Source organism: Pseudophryne corroboree, chromosome 7 (assembly GCF_028390025.1).
Source record: "Pseudophryne corroboree isolate aPseCor3 chromosome 7, aPseCor3.hap2, whole genome shotgun sequence".
NCBI classification, from domain to species: domain Eukaryota; kingdom Metazoa; phylum Chordata; class Amphibia; order Anura; family Myobatrachidae; genus Pseudophryne; species Pseudophryne corroboree.
The window spans coordinates 134,414,027-134,434,790 of record NC_086450.1 but is presented as its reverse complement, the minus strand read 5'-3'; the positions used below and the strand labels follow the sequence as shown (position 1 = coordinate 134,434,790).

At 43.4% G+C, this 20,764-nt stretch overlaps 1 protein-coding gene across 1 annotated transcript in view; it reads right to left on the bottom strand.

Moving 5' to 3' along the window:
- Positions 1 to 6,764: 6,764 nt before the first annotated feature.
- The window catches only part of CD302 (CD302 molecule), a 66,833-nt gene continuing 52,833 nt past the window's right edge, over positions 6,765 to 20,764 (bottom strand). Inside the window, exon 6 of the mRNA XM_063933666.1 lies at positions 6,765 to 8,071. Coding sequence (XP_063789736.1) covers positions 8,004 to 8,071 — 68 coding nt within the window. The 3' untranslated portion in view covers positions 6,765 to 8,003. The remainder of the gene's footprint in view (positions 8,072 to 20,764) is intronic.

The window sequence follows — 20,764 nt, the reverse complement described above, 5'->3', positions numbered from 1 at the left end:
TACACAGCGAGAGAATTTGATGCGTTTGGTTTGAGCAGCAGGATCCATGCCAAGGTAACTGTTGGACATCCGACTCCACTATCAGGCCCCAGAGGTTGCCTGACGTATTGGTGGTTTCACACTGCAGATCACATTATATTCTGGTTGTTTCAAGTCCACGTTCTGTAATGTCTGGCCAATGACAGTCCTGTACAGTCGAGGGAAATGTGAAGTACAAGTTAGATTAAATACAAACCTCAAACAAATGTTTCTAAGAGCCTTACTCTTACTAAAATCTACTGTAGAGTAGGAGGAGGCTGGGTAAGTTGTGAGGGTGCATCCAGCCATACAGGTGGGAGGTGGAGTTTTATAATATATTGCAGAAATCCTTTCAAGACTTGAAGGCTATGGTTGAGAGTGGTGTGGCAAATCCATGAGTCTGCACAGGACAAGTGAAGTCTTGTAGGCTGGAGTAGGGGTTGGTTACCAGAGGAAGTTGAGGTCTGAGATGGATGTGAAAGAAATACATTTTGGGAAGTGGACAGGGGGTTGTAGGTGACTATAAGTTGGTCTGTGAAGTACTTTGAGAACCTGGGTAGGGATTTTCAGAAGGTAGAGCCGCAAGTAGGATTGGAGTGGGTGCAAATGAGTGAAGAATGCCACTTAGGAGGAAGTGTGTGTGTGTGTGTGTGTGTGTGTGTGTGTGTGTGTGTGTGTGTGTGTGTGTGTGTGTGTGTGTGTGTGTGTGTGTGTGTTTTTTTTTATTTTTTTGTAGACTCCTTTACTAAGAGGGGTCTACTGAAAATATTTTAAAGGTAACAGGACTGGAGTAATGCCAACTGGAGACATGAAGGCAGCTGGTCTGGGAGACTGAGGAAACTGTTGCCAGCGAGGGGGTTAGGAGGAAGGCAAGAGCCTGTTCTTTAAAAATAAATATTTTCAAGTAGCATTGGGTACATCCGGTGGAGACTTCAAGACACTTGGTCATATGAAAGAAGCTGCAGCGTAGAGCTCGTACTGGGTGGCAATTGCTGCCCAGGCTAGTCTTTGTGCTACTGCTGCCGGTAGGACTATCGTATCGCGTAGAGTAGCAGACAGTTCAGAATCACTAATACAAAATGATGAGCAGCAATATTAAGACCTTGGCTGGCAAAATAATCACAATATATAGTCCCAGAGGCTATATATGTGATAAATACCCCTGCCAGAATCCATAAAAAAAGCTGGAGAAAAGTCCGCCGAAAAAGGGGCGGGGCTATCTCCCTCAGCACACTGGCGCCATTTTCTCTTCACAGTGCAGCTGGAAGACAGCTCCCCAGGCTTTCCCCTGTAGTTTTCAGGCTCAAAGGGTTAAAAAGAGAGGGGGGGCACTAAATTTAGGCGCAATATTGTTTATACAAGCAGCTATTGGGGAAAATTCACTCAGTTATAGTGTTAATCCCTGCATTATATAGCGCTCTGGTGTGTGCTGGCATACTCTCTCTGTCTCCCCAAAGGGCTTTGTGGGGTCCTGTCCTCAGTAAGAGCATTCCCTGTGTGTGGTGTGTCGGTACGGCTGTGTCGACATGTTTGATGAGGAGGCTTATGTGGAGGCGGAGCAGATGCCGATAAATGTGATGTCGCCCCTGTGGGGCCGACACCAGAGTGGATGGTTAGGTGGAAGGTATTAACCGACAGTGTCAACTCCTTACATAAAAGGCTGGATGACTAACAGCTGTGGGACAGCCGGCTTCTCAGCCCGCGCCTACCCAGGCGTCTCAAAGGCCATCAGGGGCTCAAAAAAACGCCCGTTACCTCAGATGGCAGACACAGATGTCGACACGGAGTCTGACTCCAGTGTCGACTAGGTTGAGACATTTACACAATCCACTAGGAACATCCGTTGCATGATCCCGGCAATAAAAAATGTGTTACACATTTCTGACATTAACCCAAGTACCACTAAAAAAGGGTTTTATGTTTGGGGAGGAAAAGCAGGCAGTGTTTTGTTCCCCCATCAGATGAGTGAATGAAGTGTGTGAAAAAGCGTGGGTTCCCCCGATAAGAAACTGGTAATTTCTAAAAAGTTACTGCTGGCGTACCCTTTCCCGCCAGAGGATAGGTTACGCTGGGAGATATCCCCTAGGGTGGATAAGGCGCTCACACGTTTGTCAAAAAAGGTGGCACTGCCGTCTTAGGATACGGCCACTTCGAAGGTACCTGTTGATAAAAAGCAGGAGGCTATCCTGAAGTCTGTATTTACACACTCAGGTACTAGACTAAGGCCTGCAATTGCCTCAGCATGGATAGTGCTGCTGCAGCGTGGTCTGTGACCCTGTCAGACAGGGATACTATTTTACTAACATAAGAGCATATTAAAGATGTCGTCTTATATATGAGGGATGCACAGAGGGATATTTTGCCGGCTGGCATCCTGAATTAATGCAATGTCCATTCTGCCAGGAAGGTATTAGATACCCGGCACTGGACAGGTGATGCTGACTTTAAAAGGCACATAGAGATTCTGCCTTATAAGAGTGAGGAATTGTTTGGGGATGGTCTCTGGGACCTCATAGCCACAGCAACAGCTGGGAAGAAATTTTTTTTTTACCTCAGGTTTTCCTCACAGCCTAAGAAAGCACTGTATTATCAGGTACAGTCCTTTCGGCTTCAGAAAAGCAAGCGGGTCAAAGGCGCCTCCTTTCTGCACAGAGACAAGGGAAGAGGGAAAAAGCTGCACCAGTCAGCCAGTTCCCAGGATCAAAATTCTTCCCCCGCTTCCTGAGTCCACCGCATGATGCGGGGGCTCCACAGGTGTAGCCAGGTGCGGTGGGGGGCGCGTCTCGAGAACTTCAGCGTCCCGTGGGCTCGCTCACAGGTGGATCCCTGGGTTCTGCATGTAGTATCACAGGGATACAAGCTGGAGTTCGAGGCGACTCCCTCTCGCCGTTACCTCAAATCAGCAAGCTGTACTTCCAGCAGGTGAAAATCAAGGTACCCCTCCTTCAACAAGGCCGGGGTTACTATTCCACAATGTTGTGGTACCGAAACCAGACGGTTCGGTGAAACCCATTCTAAAATTGAAATCCTTGAACACTTATATACGAAGGTTCAAGTTAAAAATGAAATCGCTCAGGGCGGTTATTGCAAGCCTGGACGAGGGAGATAACATGGTATCTCTGGACATCAAGGATGCTTACCTGTATGTCCCCATTTACCATCCTCACCAGGAGTACCTCAGTTTTGTGGTACAGGTTTGTCGTTACCAATTCCAGACGTTGCCGTTCGGTCTGTCCACGGCACCGAGAGTATTTACCAAGGTAATGGCTGAAATGATACTCCTTCAAAAAAAGGGAGTTTTTAATTATCCCGTACTTGGACGATCTCCTGATAAAGGCGAGGTCCAAGGAGCAGTTATTGGTCGGGGTAGCACTATCTCGGGAAGTGCTACAACAGCACAGCTGGTTCCTACGACACGTCTACTGTTCCTGGGGATGGTTCTGGACACAGACCAGAAAAAAGGGTTTCTCCCGGAGGAGAAAGCCGAGGAGCTGTCATCTCTAGTCAGAGGCCTCCTGAAACCAAAACAGGTGTCTGTGCATCACTGCAAGCGAGTCCTGGGAAAAATGGTAGCTTCCTACGAAGCAATGCCATTCGGCAGGTTCCATGCAAGAGCTTTTCAGTGGGACCTGTTGGACAAGTGGTCCGGATCGCATCTTCAGATGCATCGGCTGATAACCCTGTCTCCAAGGACCAGGGTATCTCTGCCGTGGTGACTGCAGGGTGCTCATCTTCGAGAGGGCCGCAGATTCGGCATACAGGACTGGGTTCTGGTGACCACGGATGCCAGCCTTCGAGGCTGGGGGGCAGTCACACAGGGGAAAAACTTCCAGGGACTATGGTCGAATCAGGAGATTTCCCTACACATACATTCTGGAACTGAGGGCCATTTACAATGCCCTAAGTCAAGCAAGACCCCTGCTTCAAAACCAGCCGGTACTGATTCAGTCAGACAACATCACGGCGGTCGCCCATGTAAACCAACCGGGCGGCACAAGAAGCAGGATGGCGATGGCAGAAGCCACAAGGATTCTCCGATGGGCGGAAAATCATGTGTTAGCACTGTCAGCAGTGTTCATTCCCGGAGTGGACAACTGGGAAGCAGATTTTCTCAGCTGACACGACCTCCACCCGGGAGAGTGGGGACTTCATCCAGAAGTCTTCCAAATGATTGTACACCATTGGGAAAGGCCACAGGTGGACATGATGGCGTCCCGCCTCAACAAAAAGCTAAAAAGATATTGTGCCAGGTCAAGGGACCCTCAGGCGATAGCTGGGGACGCTCTGGTGACACCGTGGGTGTACCAGTCGGTGTATGTGTTCCCTCCTCTGCCCCTCATACCTAAGGTACTGAGAATAATAAGAAGGAGAGGAGTAAGAACTATACTCGTGGTTCCGGATTGGCCAAGAAGAGCTTGGTACCCAGAACTTCAAGAAATGATCTCAGAGGACCCATGGTCTCTGCCGCTCAGACAGGACTTGCTGCAGCAGGGGCCCTGTCTGTTCCAAGACTTACCGCGGCTGCGTTTGGCAGCATGGCGGTTGAACACCGGATCCTAAAGGAAAAAGGCATTCCGGAGGAAGTCATTCCTACGCTGATTGGGGCTAGGAAAGATGTGACCGCACAACATTATCACCGCATATGGTGAGAATATGTTGCTTGGAGTGAGGCCACGAAGGCCCCAACAGAAGATTTTCAACTGGGTCGATTTCTGCACTTCCTACAGTCAGGGGGTGACTATGGGCCTAAAATTGGCTTCCATTAAGGTCCAGATTTCGGCTCTGTACATTTTCTTCCAAAAAGAACTGGCTTCACTGCCTGAAGTTCAGACTTTTGTTAAGGGAGTGCTGCATACTCAGCCTCTTTTTGTGTATCCGGTGGCACCTTGGGATATCACCGTGGTGTTGAGTTTCCTAAAGTCACATTGGTTCGAGCCACTTAAATCCGCGGATCTAAAATATCTCACGAGGAAAGTGGTAATGCTTTTGGCCTTGGCTTCGGCCAGGCGTGTGTCAGAATTGGCGGCTTTGTCATGTAAAAGCCCTTGTCTGATTTTCCATATGGATAGGGCAGACTTGAGGATTCGTCCCCAGTTTCTCCCTAAGGTGGTATCAGCGTTTCACTTGAACCAACCTATCGTAGTGCCTACGGCTACTAGGGACTTGGAGGATTCCAAGTTACTGGACGTAGTCAGGGCCTTGAAAATTTAAGGTTTCCAGGATGGCTGGAGTCAGGAAAACTGACTCGCTATTTATCCTGTATGCACCCAACAAGCTGGGTGCTCCTGCTTCGAAGCAGACGATTGCTCGCTGGATTTGTAGCACAATTCAGCTTGCGCATTCTGCGGCTGGACTGCCGCATCCTAAATCGGTGAAAGCCCATTCCACGAGGAAGGTGGGCTCTTCTTGGGCGGCTGCCCGAGGGGTCTCGACTTTACAACTTTGCCGAGCTGCTACTTGGTCAGGGTCAAACACGTTTGCAAAAATCTACAAATTTGATACCCTGGCTGAGGAGGACCTTGAGTTCTCTCATTCGGTGCTGCAGAGTCATCCGCACTCTCCCGCCCTTTTGGGAGCTTTGGTATAATACCCATGGTCCTTACGGAGTTCCCAGCATGACGTCAGAGAAAATAAGATTTTACTCACCGGTAAATCTATTTCTCGTAGTCCGTAGTGGATGCTGGGCGCCCATCCCAAGTGCGGATTGTCTGCAATACTTGTATATAGTTATTGCCTAACTAAAGGGTTATTGTTATGAGCCATCTGTTGAGAGGCTGTTATTTTTCATACTGTTAACTGGGTTTAATATCACGAGTTATACGGTGTGATTGGTGTGGCTGGTATGAGTCTTACCCGGGATTTAAAATCCTTCCTTATTGTGTCAGCTCTTCCGGGCAGAGTATCCTAACTGAGGTCTGGTGGAGGGTCATAGTGGGAGGAGCCAGTGCACACCAGGTAGTCCTAAAGCTTTCTTTAGTTGTGCCCAGTCTCCTGCGGAGCCGCTATTCCCCATGGTCCTTATGGAGTTCCCAGCATCCACTACAGACTACGAGGAATAGATTTACTGGTGAGTAAAGTCTTATTTTTTATAGTCTTGCTATGTTTTGAGTGATCTTTCTTAACAGCGTCTTAAACGCATGCTAGAAAGAATCGCTCCAACAACTCTCCACCAGGTCGCAACAACTTTTACCTCCGGGTACTAGTGCAGTCTCGACGGGCGTCTGTGTCGGATGGTCCAGGGGGGGGAAGGGGAGGGGGGAGGGGTGGTGGCGGCTTTACACTTAATAGCGTGGCTGACATCCACTATGATCTAGGTTTGCCAACCACGCTGTGTATGTCTGCCATATCGCTTCCTGGGGCCTGATCTGTAGCTGCCATCCACTTAAATATGTGGTTGCTGTTCGGGATCGTCATTTCCGGAAGTGTGCTCATGGCTTCCGCCAACCATTGTAATTCCGCTATTGCCATCCGGAAGTGACACTTAGTAGTGTTTCAGACTTACAAATCGACTCCTGTTTTCATAGTTAAATAAATATAATTCATGTTACAACACAGGGTAACAAACTCATAGTAACATGGATACAGGATCCACAGGCCTCCCATTTTTGGGATCAACTAGAATTAAAATGATATAAATATTAGTATGAATGCAATAAAATACTTATACAAAATCACTTTAGTTAAATCCTTTATAAAATGTAATTAAAATGATGTAGAAATGTAGATCCTAATTTTTTTTTGGGATAATTTTTTATTGAAGCATCAATCTGTTTTCAAACATTGTGACAAATTGTAATGAAAGTTTCAGGATTACAGGAAGTCAACATGCATTAACATGAAATATGAAACCTCATCCTACTGTTAACTGATACAATGTCACAGTAATGGGGTATTAAATGTGTATACATATGCACACATTATAATTGAACCAAAATCAGGATAATCATAGTCAATATCTGCCGTGTCACCAGTGCCCCCCCCCGGAATAGGCCTCATTCAAGACACTTTGTCCGGCCTCTATTATTCACTAAAGTATTGTATTACAGAGCAATTGGAGGGTCATTTGCTGCCATTTGTAACATGTACCAAGTCGTGTCTTTTAGACTATTGTGAATTTGTGTTCGTATTGGTAATGATCAAGTGGCTATATATGTCTCCCACGTTAGGAAAAACCTCTCCACCTTAGCCTCCCTAGCAAGAGTTACCTCAATCCACTGCATCCTAAATAGATAATGTAATTTAGCTTTAAAAAGTGACAATAGTGGCTGAGATGGTTGCAGCCAGGTTTGTAGAATGGTCTTGCAGGCCGCCGCTCCTATAGCTAACAAAAGACGTTTGCCGCCATACGATGTGCGAGCATTGGGAGGGAGCTTGCCAAACAAAGCCCATTCAGGTGTCATAGGGATATAATTAACTAAAATAATTAACCAAATTATCAGTTGAATATTTTCTAACCTGAATCCAAAAACTTTGGATTATGGGGCAATCCCAAAGACAGTGAAATAAATCTGCTGAATTAGCACCACATTTATAACAATTGGAATTTGGTGAGTCCCCTATCAAGAATCTTCTGTTTGGAGATAAATAGGCTCTATGTAAAATATTCAAGAACATAGCTATATATGGGGAGTAAGGTAATAGAGTACATGCCTTGGCATGAGAGCGTAATATATCATTCGATGATACATTAGGAAGTTGGGAGAGCCACGGGGTTAGGTTCTTATCAGACTTATCTGGTATAAATACCTGACGTATGCAGTTATATGTTAAGGAAATAGCTTTTTTTTGTCAAGCATTGGTTTTGTAGTAATGTGTCTAATGGGTTGCTCCAATCCAAAGGTGAGAAAGGTCTTATAATAAAACTAATATAATGCTGAGCCTGAAGGAATGCAATAGGATGATTCGCCATCCATGGATCTGTCCCCTTGCCTTCTGGAACGTGGAGGGCCTCCTCGCCGACCCATTCACCAAACCCCTCACAGTATTCACCCCATAGGTTCTCCAAATGGAAAAAGGATAAGAAGCCTGTCCATTTTGAAATTCGAGATTGTCACTAAAAGTGAGGAACAGAGATTTATATGCATTTAATCCAAATTTATTTCTCAATACATGCCATGTTTTCCTAGTGTACCAGAGCAGTGGGTTATCACGTATTTCTGGTGAAATTTCTTGATCATGCACATGAAGGAAGCTAGTAAGATTGATATCTCTCAGAAATGCCCTCTCTAGAGACGTGTTCGCATAGAGATCTCGAAGTCTTTAATGTATCTCATATGCGCTGCATAGGAGTACAATTGAACATCAGGGAAGTTAATTCCTCCATTATTTTTTGTTTGTTGCAATTTATTCAATCCTATTCTTGGGTGCTTACCTTTCCAAATAAATTGTCTAAAACTACGATTAATTGACTGCGTCTTTATTGGAAATCACATAAGGAAGCGCCTGTATTAGAAACATTGGGGCAGATGTATTAACCTGGAGAAGGCATAAGAAGTGATAAACCAGTGATATGTGCAAGGTGATAAAGGCACCAGCCAATCTGCTCCAATATGTAAATTAACAGTTAGGATCTGATTGGCTGGTGCCTTTATCACCTTGCACATATCACTGGTTTATCACTTCCTTATGCCTTCTCCAGTTTAATACATCTGCCCCATTAATCTTGGAAATGAAATCATCTTGATAAGATTAGCCCTACCCAAATATGACAATAACATTTTTCCAGCCATCTAATTCTGTTGCTATGGAGCGTATCACTGAAGAAAAATTAAGGTCATAAAGGAGAAAAGGATTATGAGAGATCTTATCCCCAAGGTAAGTGAAGTGTTGGTGAGCCCACATTATAGGGATGTTGGACTTAAACGATACACGAAAGGAGGGGTTTCCAAGACGAAGCGCCACCGATTTAGACGTGTTAACTTCGAAGGCAGACACCAGTCTAAAGTCAGCCAAAAGAGAAAATACTCTATCAAGAGACTCAGAGGGGTCGTGTACAAACAACAAGATGTCATCCGCGAAAGCGGTTAGCTTTATTTCCTCATGACCAATCTTAATTCCCCGAAAATAGTTACCATCTTGTAAGATTCGGAGCAGTGGATCTATGGCTAAGTTGAATAAAATAGGGGAAAGGTGGCAGCCCTGTCTGGTGCCTCTCATCATAACTATTGGGTAGCTGCAACATCCATTTATCAGCAAGGAGGTGGAAGGGCTAGTGTAGATATTTTATAAAACTAATGAACAGGATCAAATTGTCGCACGTGAAGAACTTGGAGTAAGTGCGGCCACAGGACAGTATAAAACATCTTAGTTGTATCTAAATTTAAAAGAATGTTTTGAGTGTTAGATTCTCCATAAGATTTCACCACCGCTGCTATTGTTCGAATTCCTTTAACTAAGTGTTTGTTACGGACAAACCCCAACTGGTGATCTGTAAAAAGCTGAGGAAGCAGCAGCTGAAGTCTGTCCGCCATAATTTTTGTCAGTAGTTAAATGTCCGTATTAAGTAACGTGATTGGCCTATATGAGTCAATTAGTTGGGGGTCCTGTTGTGGCTTGGGAATCAGGACCGTATGTGCATTATTATAATGTGGAAAAATTGTATTATTGTGGAGCATGTCGTTGAACAATTCTCCCAAAGAAGGGGCTGTGTCCCTGTAATATTTTATAATATTCGTTGGACAACCCATCAGGGCCTGGCGATTTGTGTAACTTCAGATTAGAAATAGCATTTGTTATTTCCTCAAGTGTTATATCTTGTTGAAAGATTTAATTTTGAGAGCTGGACAATATGGGAAGATTTGCTTCGGACATTATACGATCATGCAGTGCCTGTCTGATCAAATGGGCGTGTATCATAAAGATTAGAAAAATATGTTTCAAAGTGTTCAAGGACACGCGAGGTTACCGTGTCAATTGATGACGAATTTGGGTCTTTAATGGCAGTAATCAATCTCTTTGGGGCATGTAATTTAGACATAGTAGCTAGTAAACGGACAGTTTTATTGCCCCATTGAAAGTACTTAGATTTTGAAAATATCAGATCACGCTGTGCTTGAGATAAGAAATCATCCAATAATTGACGTGCTTGTGTGTATACCAACTGGGTATCTGGGGAAGGGGAATTTATGTAGGTACGTAAAGCAACCGTTAATGAGGCATGGAGAGTTTGATACTGTGCTGAGGCTTTTTTTTTCTGTTTGGAAACATACTCTATTGTACATCCTCTCATGGTAGCCTTAGAGGCACCCCAAAATATAGACTGTTGTTCCCAGTAGTCGATATTATCATCGGTAAAAGTCATCCAGCTGTTCATAAGAAATAGACGAAATTCTTCTGAGTTATACAGATAGGCCGGGAATCTCCATTGTTTGAAATTTCCAGCCGATGTAGATCTAGTGAGATGTAGTGTAATTGGGGCATGGTCGGAAACCAGAATATTATGGATGTCTGTTTTTAAAACTTGTGAGACCAAAGAGTCGCTTATAAGAAAAGAATCTATTCTAGATCAGGAGCCATGTACTGCTGAAAAGAAGGTGAAAGATTGATCAGTTGGGTTAAAGAGCCTCCAAATTTCGCTAAGTTGTAGTGTTGTCTTTAGGAAGTGTCTTTGCAAGAAGACAAAAAAGGATTTTGTGGAGTAGGCTGTTTATCAATCATGGGGTTATCGACTGAGTTAAAATCTCCCGCAATGATTAGAAGACCGTTTTGTCGTTTTGCCAAGGTTTGTGTTAGAGTTTGTAAAAATTCAGCGGTTGAGACTTTAGGTGCGTATATATTAACTAGGGTGTAATTCATTCCCCATATAGTCTCATCTAAAATTATAAATCTTCCTTCTGAATCAAGTATGGAGTTAGTGATGGAGTATTGGACATTTTTCTGAAACAAAATTGACACTCCCCTAGTTTTTCTATGAAATTTGGAAGAGACAATCCCCCAACCATGGAGCCCACAGTGTTGAGTCACCTCCCGCCTCCCAATGCATCTCCTGCAGAAACAACGTCTGGACGAAATTTACGCAAATGGTTCACCACCCTTTTTCTCTTGATGGGGGAATTGAGGCCCCCCCACATTCCAGGATATTAATTTCAGAGGGGTAGCAGAAGCCGAAGGGGGAATGGGCTGAGAATTAGAATGCATTATCCAACACCCAATTTAGGGAACGAACCTGGCTAGGTGTATGTACAATTTGGAGGAACCCCCCAGTCCCAGCCATCGGGAGGGATCCAACGCCCAAGGGTGCGGGGAGAGGACACAGGCATCGGTAACAATGACATCACATACCAACAATGCTTCAATCCACTTTTTCTAAGTTTTCCATAACCAAACATTGTAAGGGTAGTCAACACACTTAGAGCGCTGACACCCACAAGCATATACCAAAGAAACATAGAAAAAAAGAAAAAGGAAAAATGAGAAAAAAAAAACAAAAACAAAAAAACTACAAGAAAAAAGGAAAGAGAAGAAAAAAAGACAATCATATCGAGTAGCCTTATAACATCCATTGACATTACATCTCAGTGTATATAATTATGTATAAGCATATGGATTTAGTGATTAATGGGTCCCACTGCGTTAAGCGCCCTATTAAAGTGAGTTTTCGCCAATACTGGATCAGAGAAAAAAATATCACGACCATTCTCCTGCACCCGCAGCTTAGCCGGATACAGTAGTTGGAAGCGTGTACCATTGTCATGGAGTAATTTGCACACCTCCACTACTTCCTTTCTTTTTTGGGAGACTGAGGCCAAAAAATCCTGGAAGATTAAAATGGTCGACCCCTCCACCTCCAAGCGTGGGATCTTGCGATAAGCTCCCAGAATTGCCTCTTTCATGCGGTCTTCCAAATATTTAGCTATAACAGGCCGTGGTCTAGTTGCAGAATCAGGCCTCTCTGGACCCAGCCTGTGTGCACGTTCAATATGTGATAAAAAGGGGAGATCTTGGGCCCGCATTTCCCTAGGAAGGGCGGTTGTAAGGAACTCAAGGAGTTTAGGTCCCCTAACCGTTTCGGGTATACCAATGAAACGGAGATTGTTTGGCCAATGACGATTCTCCATGTCATCTACCTTGGCTTGGAGGTTTTGAATAGAGGTAGTTTGGGTATTGACTTACTGTTGTAATGCGTTAGTACGATCTTCGGAATCACTGGTCCTTTGTTCTAGAGAAGCGATTCGGGTAGTATTGGTGTCTATTTTAGTTAAAGCTGCATCAAATGCAGTTTATAAGGTTTCTAGCTTCTTATCAATTAACGGCATAATGATTTTTGAAATTTCTTGGGCCGTCTCAGCGGCCGATGGAATTTTTGGGGCATTGATGGGAGAGGAAGGGGCACTTAAAGAATCTTCCTCTTCTGAATTGCGTACCGGGGAAGAGGGCGCAGTAGACCGTTCCTGATTATTTTTAGATTTCCCCGCTCTCGTACTTGCAGAGGAACTTTGGGACTTTTGGGAACTTGTTCTGTTGTAATATTTATCCATTTTTCCCCCCTCCTCCTCTACCTCTAATGTTAGATAAATAAATGCCTTTTGTTACAGCAAGGGCTTGCAGGTCTGGAAAAGGCTACTCAAAGAAATAGATTAAACCAACATTCAGTACAGTAATGCTACAAAGTACTCGGAACAGTCGTCAAAACTAACTTACAACGGCATCGGTAATTGTGTACTCAACAGTATAAGTGAATACCAACTATTATATCAAAGAACAATTAGTACCATTAAGAATAGTTTCCAGAAAGAGAAAAAAAAAATATATATATATAATTAAAAAACTTGCAGGCCTAGCCGGGTCATCCAAAAGGTGAAATCAAGTACCTTCAAATAGTATAGAATTGCAGGCCTAGCAAGGCCACTCTAGAGGTGAAAACGAAACTCGTGGATGATTTAACAGTGCAATGTACTTATATTCAGTGTTTGAAATAACCCCCAGGTTGAGAGCACGCTCTGTGCAGCGAGAATGCAGGGCGCGTAAATGGTATAAAATAAAACATACAAGTACCAAGCTATCGTCTCTCTCTTATACTCTCTAGCCAAGAAATGGTGTAGCAATGAAACAACTGCTACCGTGTTATGTCTAGAATACTGAAAACGGGCACAAACGATAAATGGGAACTTAATAGATCTAAAGGTAATATTTTACCCACGTCAGAGTATCACCAGCAGTCCACTCACAAGAAAACTGATAAACTGAAATACCTGGGTGAGGACCGCGTTAAAATAAATGGAGCGAAAAGTACCCTGTAATGGGAAAAATTATTAAATGAAAGGGTCACAATGTAGAGGTTCAGACCCTTAATGAATCTAAAAATACAATCAATTGTTTAACCGAGCACGGTGTATGAGCACAGATTTACCAGAAAGGCAAAATTAACATTGGTTAGAAATCCAGAATATTTGCTCAATTGTAAAACTGAGAGCCACTAGATGGCGCTGTTGTATTAGTTATAAACACTTCCTACACAATAAGCACATCACCTGAGCATATAGAACTGACACATGTTAAACATTCATCACCAATATTAGCTTATATCAGTAAGTGAATTGTTGTAATTTAGGACGCAAGGCACATTTAAAGATCCCTTGTGTACAACCCACCAGAGAATGCTGTCCACCATTAACTGTAGAGCATAAATGAACAAAGTCTAAATCAGAAACATCCAGACTCAGGCAGCCTGGGCCAACTCTTGATAGTGAAGAAGTTACATGCAGTTCAAGTTATTCCTAAAATATAGTCACCAAAGGTTTATATGTCTAAGGACTAGCAGTGGACACAGTTGTCACCCAACAGAGGAGGAAGACCCAGTTGCCTGTTCTGGGGCGTATGAAGTATATTTTAGACTCAATAGTCAAAATGCGTGCAGGCTTGGGCTCGGGCCAGGAAAGCAGATATTTATGTCCAGGAACCTGAGAGAATGGGGAAGGCAGCAGGGAGGGAAGATAGAATATTTGGTAAGTGGGTGCAGGGTGGGATACGGAAAACACAATAGGTGGGGATGGGAAGGTTGAAAAAGGGATGTAAGTTAAGAGAAAAATGGGGATGTACAAACAATATTAGTACCCTTCAGGGGGAGGAATGCAGCTAAGTGACCAGGGTCCCTCTCGCGTCCAGCAGCACGGCGTCAGCTCCCTGAGTTCCAGCAATAAGACACCAGAGGATGATTCAGACCAGGGCCAAGATGGGGACAAATGGCTCTTCCCCTCCACTCCAGCACAAGGTCAGCCCGAGGACCCCCACAAAAGCCGCTTGCAGGGTTGCTAGAATGCACGGTGTGCTAGGAGATCCTCCAAGCCCACTCTCCGTCAAATTACTTCTCCGTCCGTTCCGGGATCCACCGCCATGCACCGCTTCCACGGGGCCGCCAGGACAGAGCCGCTCGAGTGCACCACACAGTCAGTCCTCCTGGGGAGGAAGAACAGCAGACCCAGGACACGTTCCCCACACTGTCACTGCCGCACAGCTCCAGCGGTATCACCGACTGGCTCTCAGCGGCTCCAGCCAAGCCACTACGAGAGAGGAGAGACTGATCGCGGGCCACCCGTCACAAGGCGCCACAGGCGATCAACCCAGCAAGTCCGGCCACCGATGCAGGCAGACCGCGGGAGGGCAAGGGACTTGGTGAGTAGGGATAAGCGGCTCAGGGAAAACTGTCCGTTGGGCAATGGCGCGAGACCACGCCACCAGGGCCCGGGGAGGCCTGATTCTTTGCAGGCAGGATTCCAGCGTGAATAGAGCTCAAATCGCCCCAATCTATAGCTCTTCAGGTAGAGCAAGACCCCCTCTATAAAACTAAGATATAGAGTCCGGTCTTACAGGGGTCTAGCTCGGCGATGGGGATGGATTTCACCTAGGGGAGATGGAGCCATTGTAAAATGCGGCCATCATAATGCGCCGCCCACCGGAAGTAGATCCTATAATTTTATAAAACTATAATCAATTTTAATTAAAAATCATTATTTAATCCGAATGGAAAAAAATCCAGAGTTTCCCTGTGTCCTTGCACAATAGCACTTTAGAGGAAGAACTACAAAAGTTAATTTTAGAAGGAATTAATTTTATCCTCAGTAATTATTTTACTGTAGAGAGATTTTTATATCCAGAAGGTAGGTACAGCCATGGGACCAGGTTCGCTCCAAGCTACGCTAATATTTTCATGGGTCAATGGGAATCAGACCATATTTGGAATAGGAACCCTTTTGGAGCGAACCTGGTGTCCTGTAGAAGGTACATTGATGATATATGGAGAGGAAGCAGGGAAATTCTGGATCTTTTTTTGTATGTATTTAAATAACGATTTGAAAATAGAACTTTCTTTTAATGTAGATGTTAATAAAGTCAACTTTTTGGCTATCGCTATATCTCGGGAAAATGTGGAATTTCTGCACTAGAACTTTTATCAAGCAGACGGACTCCCAAGTGTGTATAAATATGAACAGCTGTCACCATCCTAATTGGCTTAATTCAATTCTGCAAGGCCAATTAAAGAGGTGTAAAAGAAATTGTACAAGCGACAAAGTATATCAGGAACAAGCTAGTTAATAATAGAAATGCAGGTTTGAAAAAAGCGGATATGAAAGAAAAAAAAAAACCGAGAACCATCTATGAAGTAGGATTATTAAATAGGGAAGATCTCCTAAGTAACAAATCCCAAGATCAACATAAAAACAAAAAAAGGGATTTTGAATGGGCTTTTATAACTAATTACAACACACAACATAAACTATTAGAGAAATCATTCCGAAAAAATTGGACTATCCTTAAAAAGGATCCGGTCGTAGAAAGTGCAATTCCCGACCATCCAGTTTTTATATATTGAAAGGCCCCCAATTTGAGAAATTCCTTGGTAAGAAGCTACCTTCCACCGAAAAATGAAGGTAGAATCCCTACAAAGGGATTCCATCGATGTGGAGTCTGTATTGGATGTAGGGAAATTAAGAAACTGTACAAAAAAATTAGATACAGTATGTATTAATGGAAAGACATCCAAAATACAGGATTTTATTACATGTAATGTTAAAAATGTGTTGTATTTTATCGAGTGTTCGTGTAATTTTATATTGGATGGACAACAAGACCATTAAAAATACGTGTAAGCGAGCACTGTAGGAATTTAAAAAAAAAACGTCTAGTCACCCACGCTTTATCAAATCATTTTAAAACTCATAATAGTTCATTGAAACATTAGATTTGCTGGGTTCAAATTAGTGAGATGTACTAACCGACAAAGACATCATGACGGTTGTAGCTAAAAATGATATGCAGGCCATTTACTAATTTAATACATTACATCCATTCAGATTAAATAATGATTTTGAATTAAAATGGTTTTTATAGAATTTTTAAAAAATTTATAGGATCTACATTATTTTAATTACATTTTATAAAGGATTTAATTAAAGTGATTTTGTATAAGTATTTTATTTTATTACATTCATACTAATATTTATATAAGTCTGGAATCTGGCCTACCAATAAACATTCTGGAACTGAGCGCCGTCTACAACGGTCTTCTCCAAGCGGCCCATTTTCTGAGGGATTGAGCCATTCAAGTACAGTCAGACAATGTAATGACAGTGGCTTACATAAACCGATAGGGCGGAACGAAGAGCAGAGCTGCAATGTCAGAGGTAACAAGAATCTTCTTCTGGGCAGAAAAACACGCGTTGGCGCTGTCAGCAATCTTCATTCTGGGAGTAGGCAACTGGGAAGCGGACTTCCTCAGCAGACACGATCTCCATCCAGGGGAGTGGGGACTCCATCTTGAGGTGTTCAAGGAGGTAACAGATCTTTGGGGTTTACCTCAAATAGACATGATGGCCTCTCGTCTCAACAAGAAGCTTCGGCGGTATTGTTCCAGGTAGAGTGACCTGCAAGCCGTGGCGGTGGACACCCTAGTGACTCCGTGGGTGTTCCAGTCAGTTTATGTGTTTCCTCCACTTCCACTCATTCCAAGAGGTTCTAAAACTCATAAGGAGTACAAGAGTTCAGGCGATCCTCATTGCTCCGGACTGGCCAAGAAGGGCTTGGTACGCGGATCTTCTGGATCTACTGCTAGAATAGCCGAGGCCTCCTCCTCTTCGGGAGGACCTGCTGCAGCAGGGGTCATTCTCCTATCAAGACTTACCGCTGCTACGTTTGACGGCATGGAGGTTGAACGCCAGATATTAGCTCGGAAGGGTATTCCGAACAAGGTTATTCCTACCCTGATACAGGCTAGGAAAGGAGTAACGTCTAAACATTACCATCGTATTTGGGAAAAATATGTATCTTGGTGTGAGTCCAAGAAGTTTCCTATGGTGGAGTTTCAACTGGGACGGTTTCTCCTCTTCCTGCAAGTATGTGTGGATTATGGGCCTGAGGTTGGGATCCGTAAAGGTCCAGATTTCGACCCTATCCATTTTCTTCCAGAAACAGTTGGCTTCCCTCCCTGAGGTTCAGACTTTTCTGAAAGGGGTTCTGCACATCCAGCCTCCCTTTGTGCCGCCTATGGCCCCCTGAGATCTTAATGATGTGTTACAGTTCCTCCAATCAGATTGGTTCGAACCTCTACCGGAGGTTGAGGTCAAGTTTCTTAAGTGGATGGCTGTCACTTTGTTGGCCTTAGCTTCTGCTAGACGTTTGTCGGAGTTGGGGGCTTTGTCTTGTAAGAGCCCATACTTTATCTTCCATGAAGATAGAGCTGAGCTCCGGACACGTCAGCAGTTCCTTCCAAAGGTTGTGTAGGCATTTCATATCCGCCAACCTAGTGTGGTGCCAGTGGCTACTGACTCCTCTATTTCATCATAATCCTTGGATGTTGTAAGGGCTCTGAAAATCTGTGTGAAGAGGACTGCTTGTCACTCAAAATCGGACTCTCTGTTTGTCCTGTATGATCCCAAGAAATTTGGGTGTCCTGCTTCTAAGAAGACGATCTCTCACTGGATCAGGTTCACTATCCAGCATGCGTATTCTACGGCAGGATGCCATGTCCTACATCTGTTAAGGCCCACTCTACTCGTAGAGTGGGATCTTACTGGGCGGCTGCCCATGGGTGTCTCGGCTTTACAGCGTTGCCGAGCGGCTACTTGGTCTGGGTCGAACGCGTTTGCAAAGTTCTACAAGTTTGATACTTTGGCCGCTGATGACCTAAAGTTTTGTCAATCAGTCCTGCAGGAACCTCCGCAATCTCCCTCCCGTTCTGGGAGCTTTGGTACATCCCCATGGTACTAATGTCACCCAGAGGTAGCCGCCATGAAGATCCCACTCTACGAGTAGAGTGGGCCTTAACAGACATAGGACATGGCAATCCTGCCGTAGAATATGCATGCTGGATAGTGAACCTGATCCAGCGAGAGATCGTCTTCTTAGAAGCAGGACACCCAAGTTTCTTGGGATCATACAGGACAAACAGAGAGTCCGATTTTGTGTGATGAGCATCCTCTAGGACGTAAGAGAAAATAGGATTTTAATTACCTACCAGTAAATCCTTTTCTCGTATTCCGCATACGATGCTGGGCAACCGCCCCGGCGCTTCGTGATCCTGCAGTGGTTATTTCATTCAGTACTGCTTAGTTCTTGTTTTAGTACTGTTTTGTTACTTGGTTAAGTAATATTATTCAACCATTGCTGATGTTTCAAGCTAGTTAGCTTGGTTTGCCTTATATGTGTGAGCTAGTGGGAATCTCGCCACTATCTGTGTTAAATCCTTCTCTCGAAGTTGTCCATCTCATTGGGCACATTTTCTAGACTGAGTCTGGTAGGAGGGGCATAGAAGGAGGAGCCAGCCCACACTCTCAAACTCTTAAAGTGCCAGTGGCTCCTAGTGGATCCGTCTATACCCCATGGTACTAATGTGGATTCCAGCATCCTCTACGGACTATGAGAAAAGGATTTACTGGTAGGTAATTAAAATCCTATTTTTGGTTTTCTCTCTGAAAAGTGCTTTTTACATTTTCCATTTTGTTTTACAATTCACATTTAATTATAAGTAATAAGTAGGACTAGCGGTTAACATTAACTTGTACTCATTTTCAATATCATCTTAGTGTACTTTGTATGTTTTAATGTTTAGGGGGGGTTTAAATTTTTCTCCCTATTCAATTGCTCTTGACGATTTTTTATTTTCTTTGACTGGTCGAAACAACATATGGCACTGGCGAAAACCATGTGGATCGACGTGTTTTGCCGAATTTGTGGGCATTTTGGCTCAGTTTTCATCCATGCCGATTCTACAAAAGTGAAAAGGCATAGGAGAAAATGGTTTCTAAAACAGGCGAAAATGCCCACTATTGAATACACATGATTGAATTAGTGCCGTTCTTTCAACCAGTCAAAAAAACTGCACTTTATTAAATACCCCCATAGTCTATACATATATTCAGATGTAATAGGAATAATAAGCAGTAAGAAATTGAAAGATGTAAAATTGCAAAGCCTAATTACTTTGAATTGTTGATGTAATAAAGCATTAAAACATGGTTGATTGAGGTTTCTAATACAAAGTATAAGATTTCACAGTATTAATATAATAAGCAGGATTCCCCAAAAAAATTTAAATTAAAATATTAAAGCAAAAAACTGGTTTAAACTGAATTGTGGGTTTTTTTTTAGTGATGAGCGGATTCGGTTTTACTCGGTTCTCAAAACGGCATCTTATTGGCTATCCAAAACACGTGACATCCGTGAGCCAATAAGATGCCGTTTTGAGAACCGAGTAAAACCGAATCCGCTCATCACTAGTTTTTTTGTTTGTTTTTTGTAATATACAACACTGATGTGAATTGATTTTTGTTGCTGGAAGAATGATTTCATGTGTACTGGGAAAGTGTATAGCTTTGCTATTCATGATGCTGACTATGGGGTGTGAAATGTAGATGGTCTTGTGGGAGCTTACCTTTTATAACTTGTGATATATCTAAACCTCTTATCTGAGGTTGTTTTAGTCCGTATCAGCCAATGCACTAATGGGAATGCACTTATAAATATACCTGACATAAGTACAAATTTGCCACATTGACCGTTCTAAAGGCCCCTTATTTACTTCTAGTATCAGCATTTTTTATGGCACCTCAGGGCCGAAAGTTTGAGAAATTTAGCAAACAATTTTTAATGATGTAAACTGTGCTTATTGTTAAGTTCATTTAAATTACAAGGAAAGCAACACATATGTACACTGTGGTTTGAGCCTCTATGGCTGCTAATCATATTCATATAACCGCTATGTTGTGTATATACATTGTGTATACACGCCGACACATTATGCGCACAATATAGCGATGCGTGTGGCTGTATACACTTTACCCCAAACAGGAAGGAATGCGACACCAGTAGTTAAATATAATGTTGTGGTCCAACGCATCAACAGTATTTACTTGAGAATATACAGATAAAAGGTACAACAATATACAGAGAAGAGCTACAACCAATAATACATATGTTTTCACGAGTGCTCCTGGATCCAGGACTCAGTCAGTCTTGGAAAGATGACCTCAGAGTAAGCTATTTACAGTACATGAGGGGTCATAGGTTGGTGTGAACCAGTGGGCGATGCTTGGTCCAGGGTGCACTTGCAGATGTTCGCCTCTGGTTTCTTGCTGAATATCATGAGTACAGTATAATAGCAGTTTGTGAATATTCACATTCTGCGTATATCTATACGCAGAAGTATGTGATATACTTGAGACAGCCACCGGAATGTAGAACATAAAATACTGCACATCTGGATACCAAATACTAGGTCCTAACACTGCTCAATCCCCTCACACCATGTAGAGCT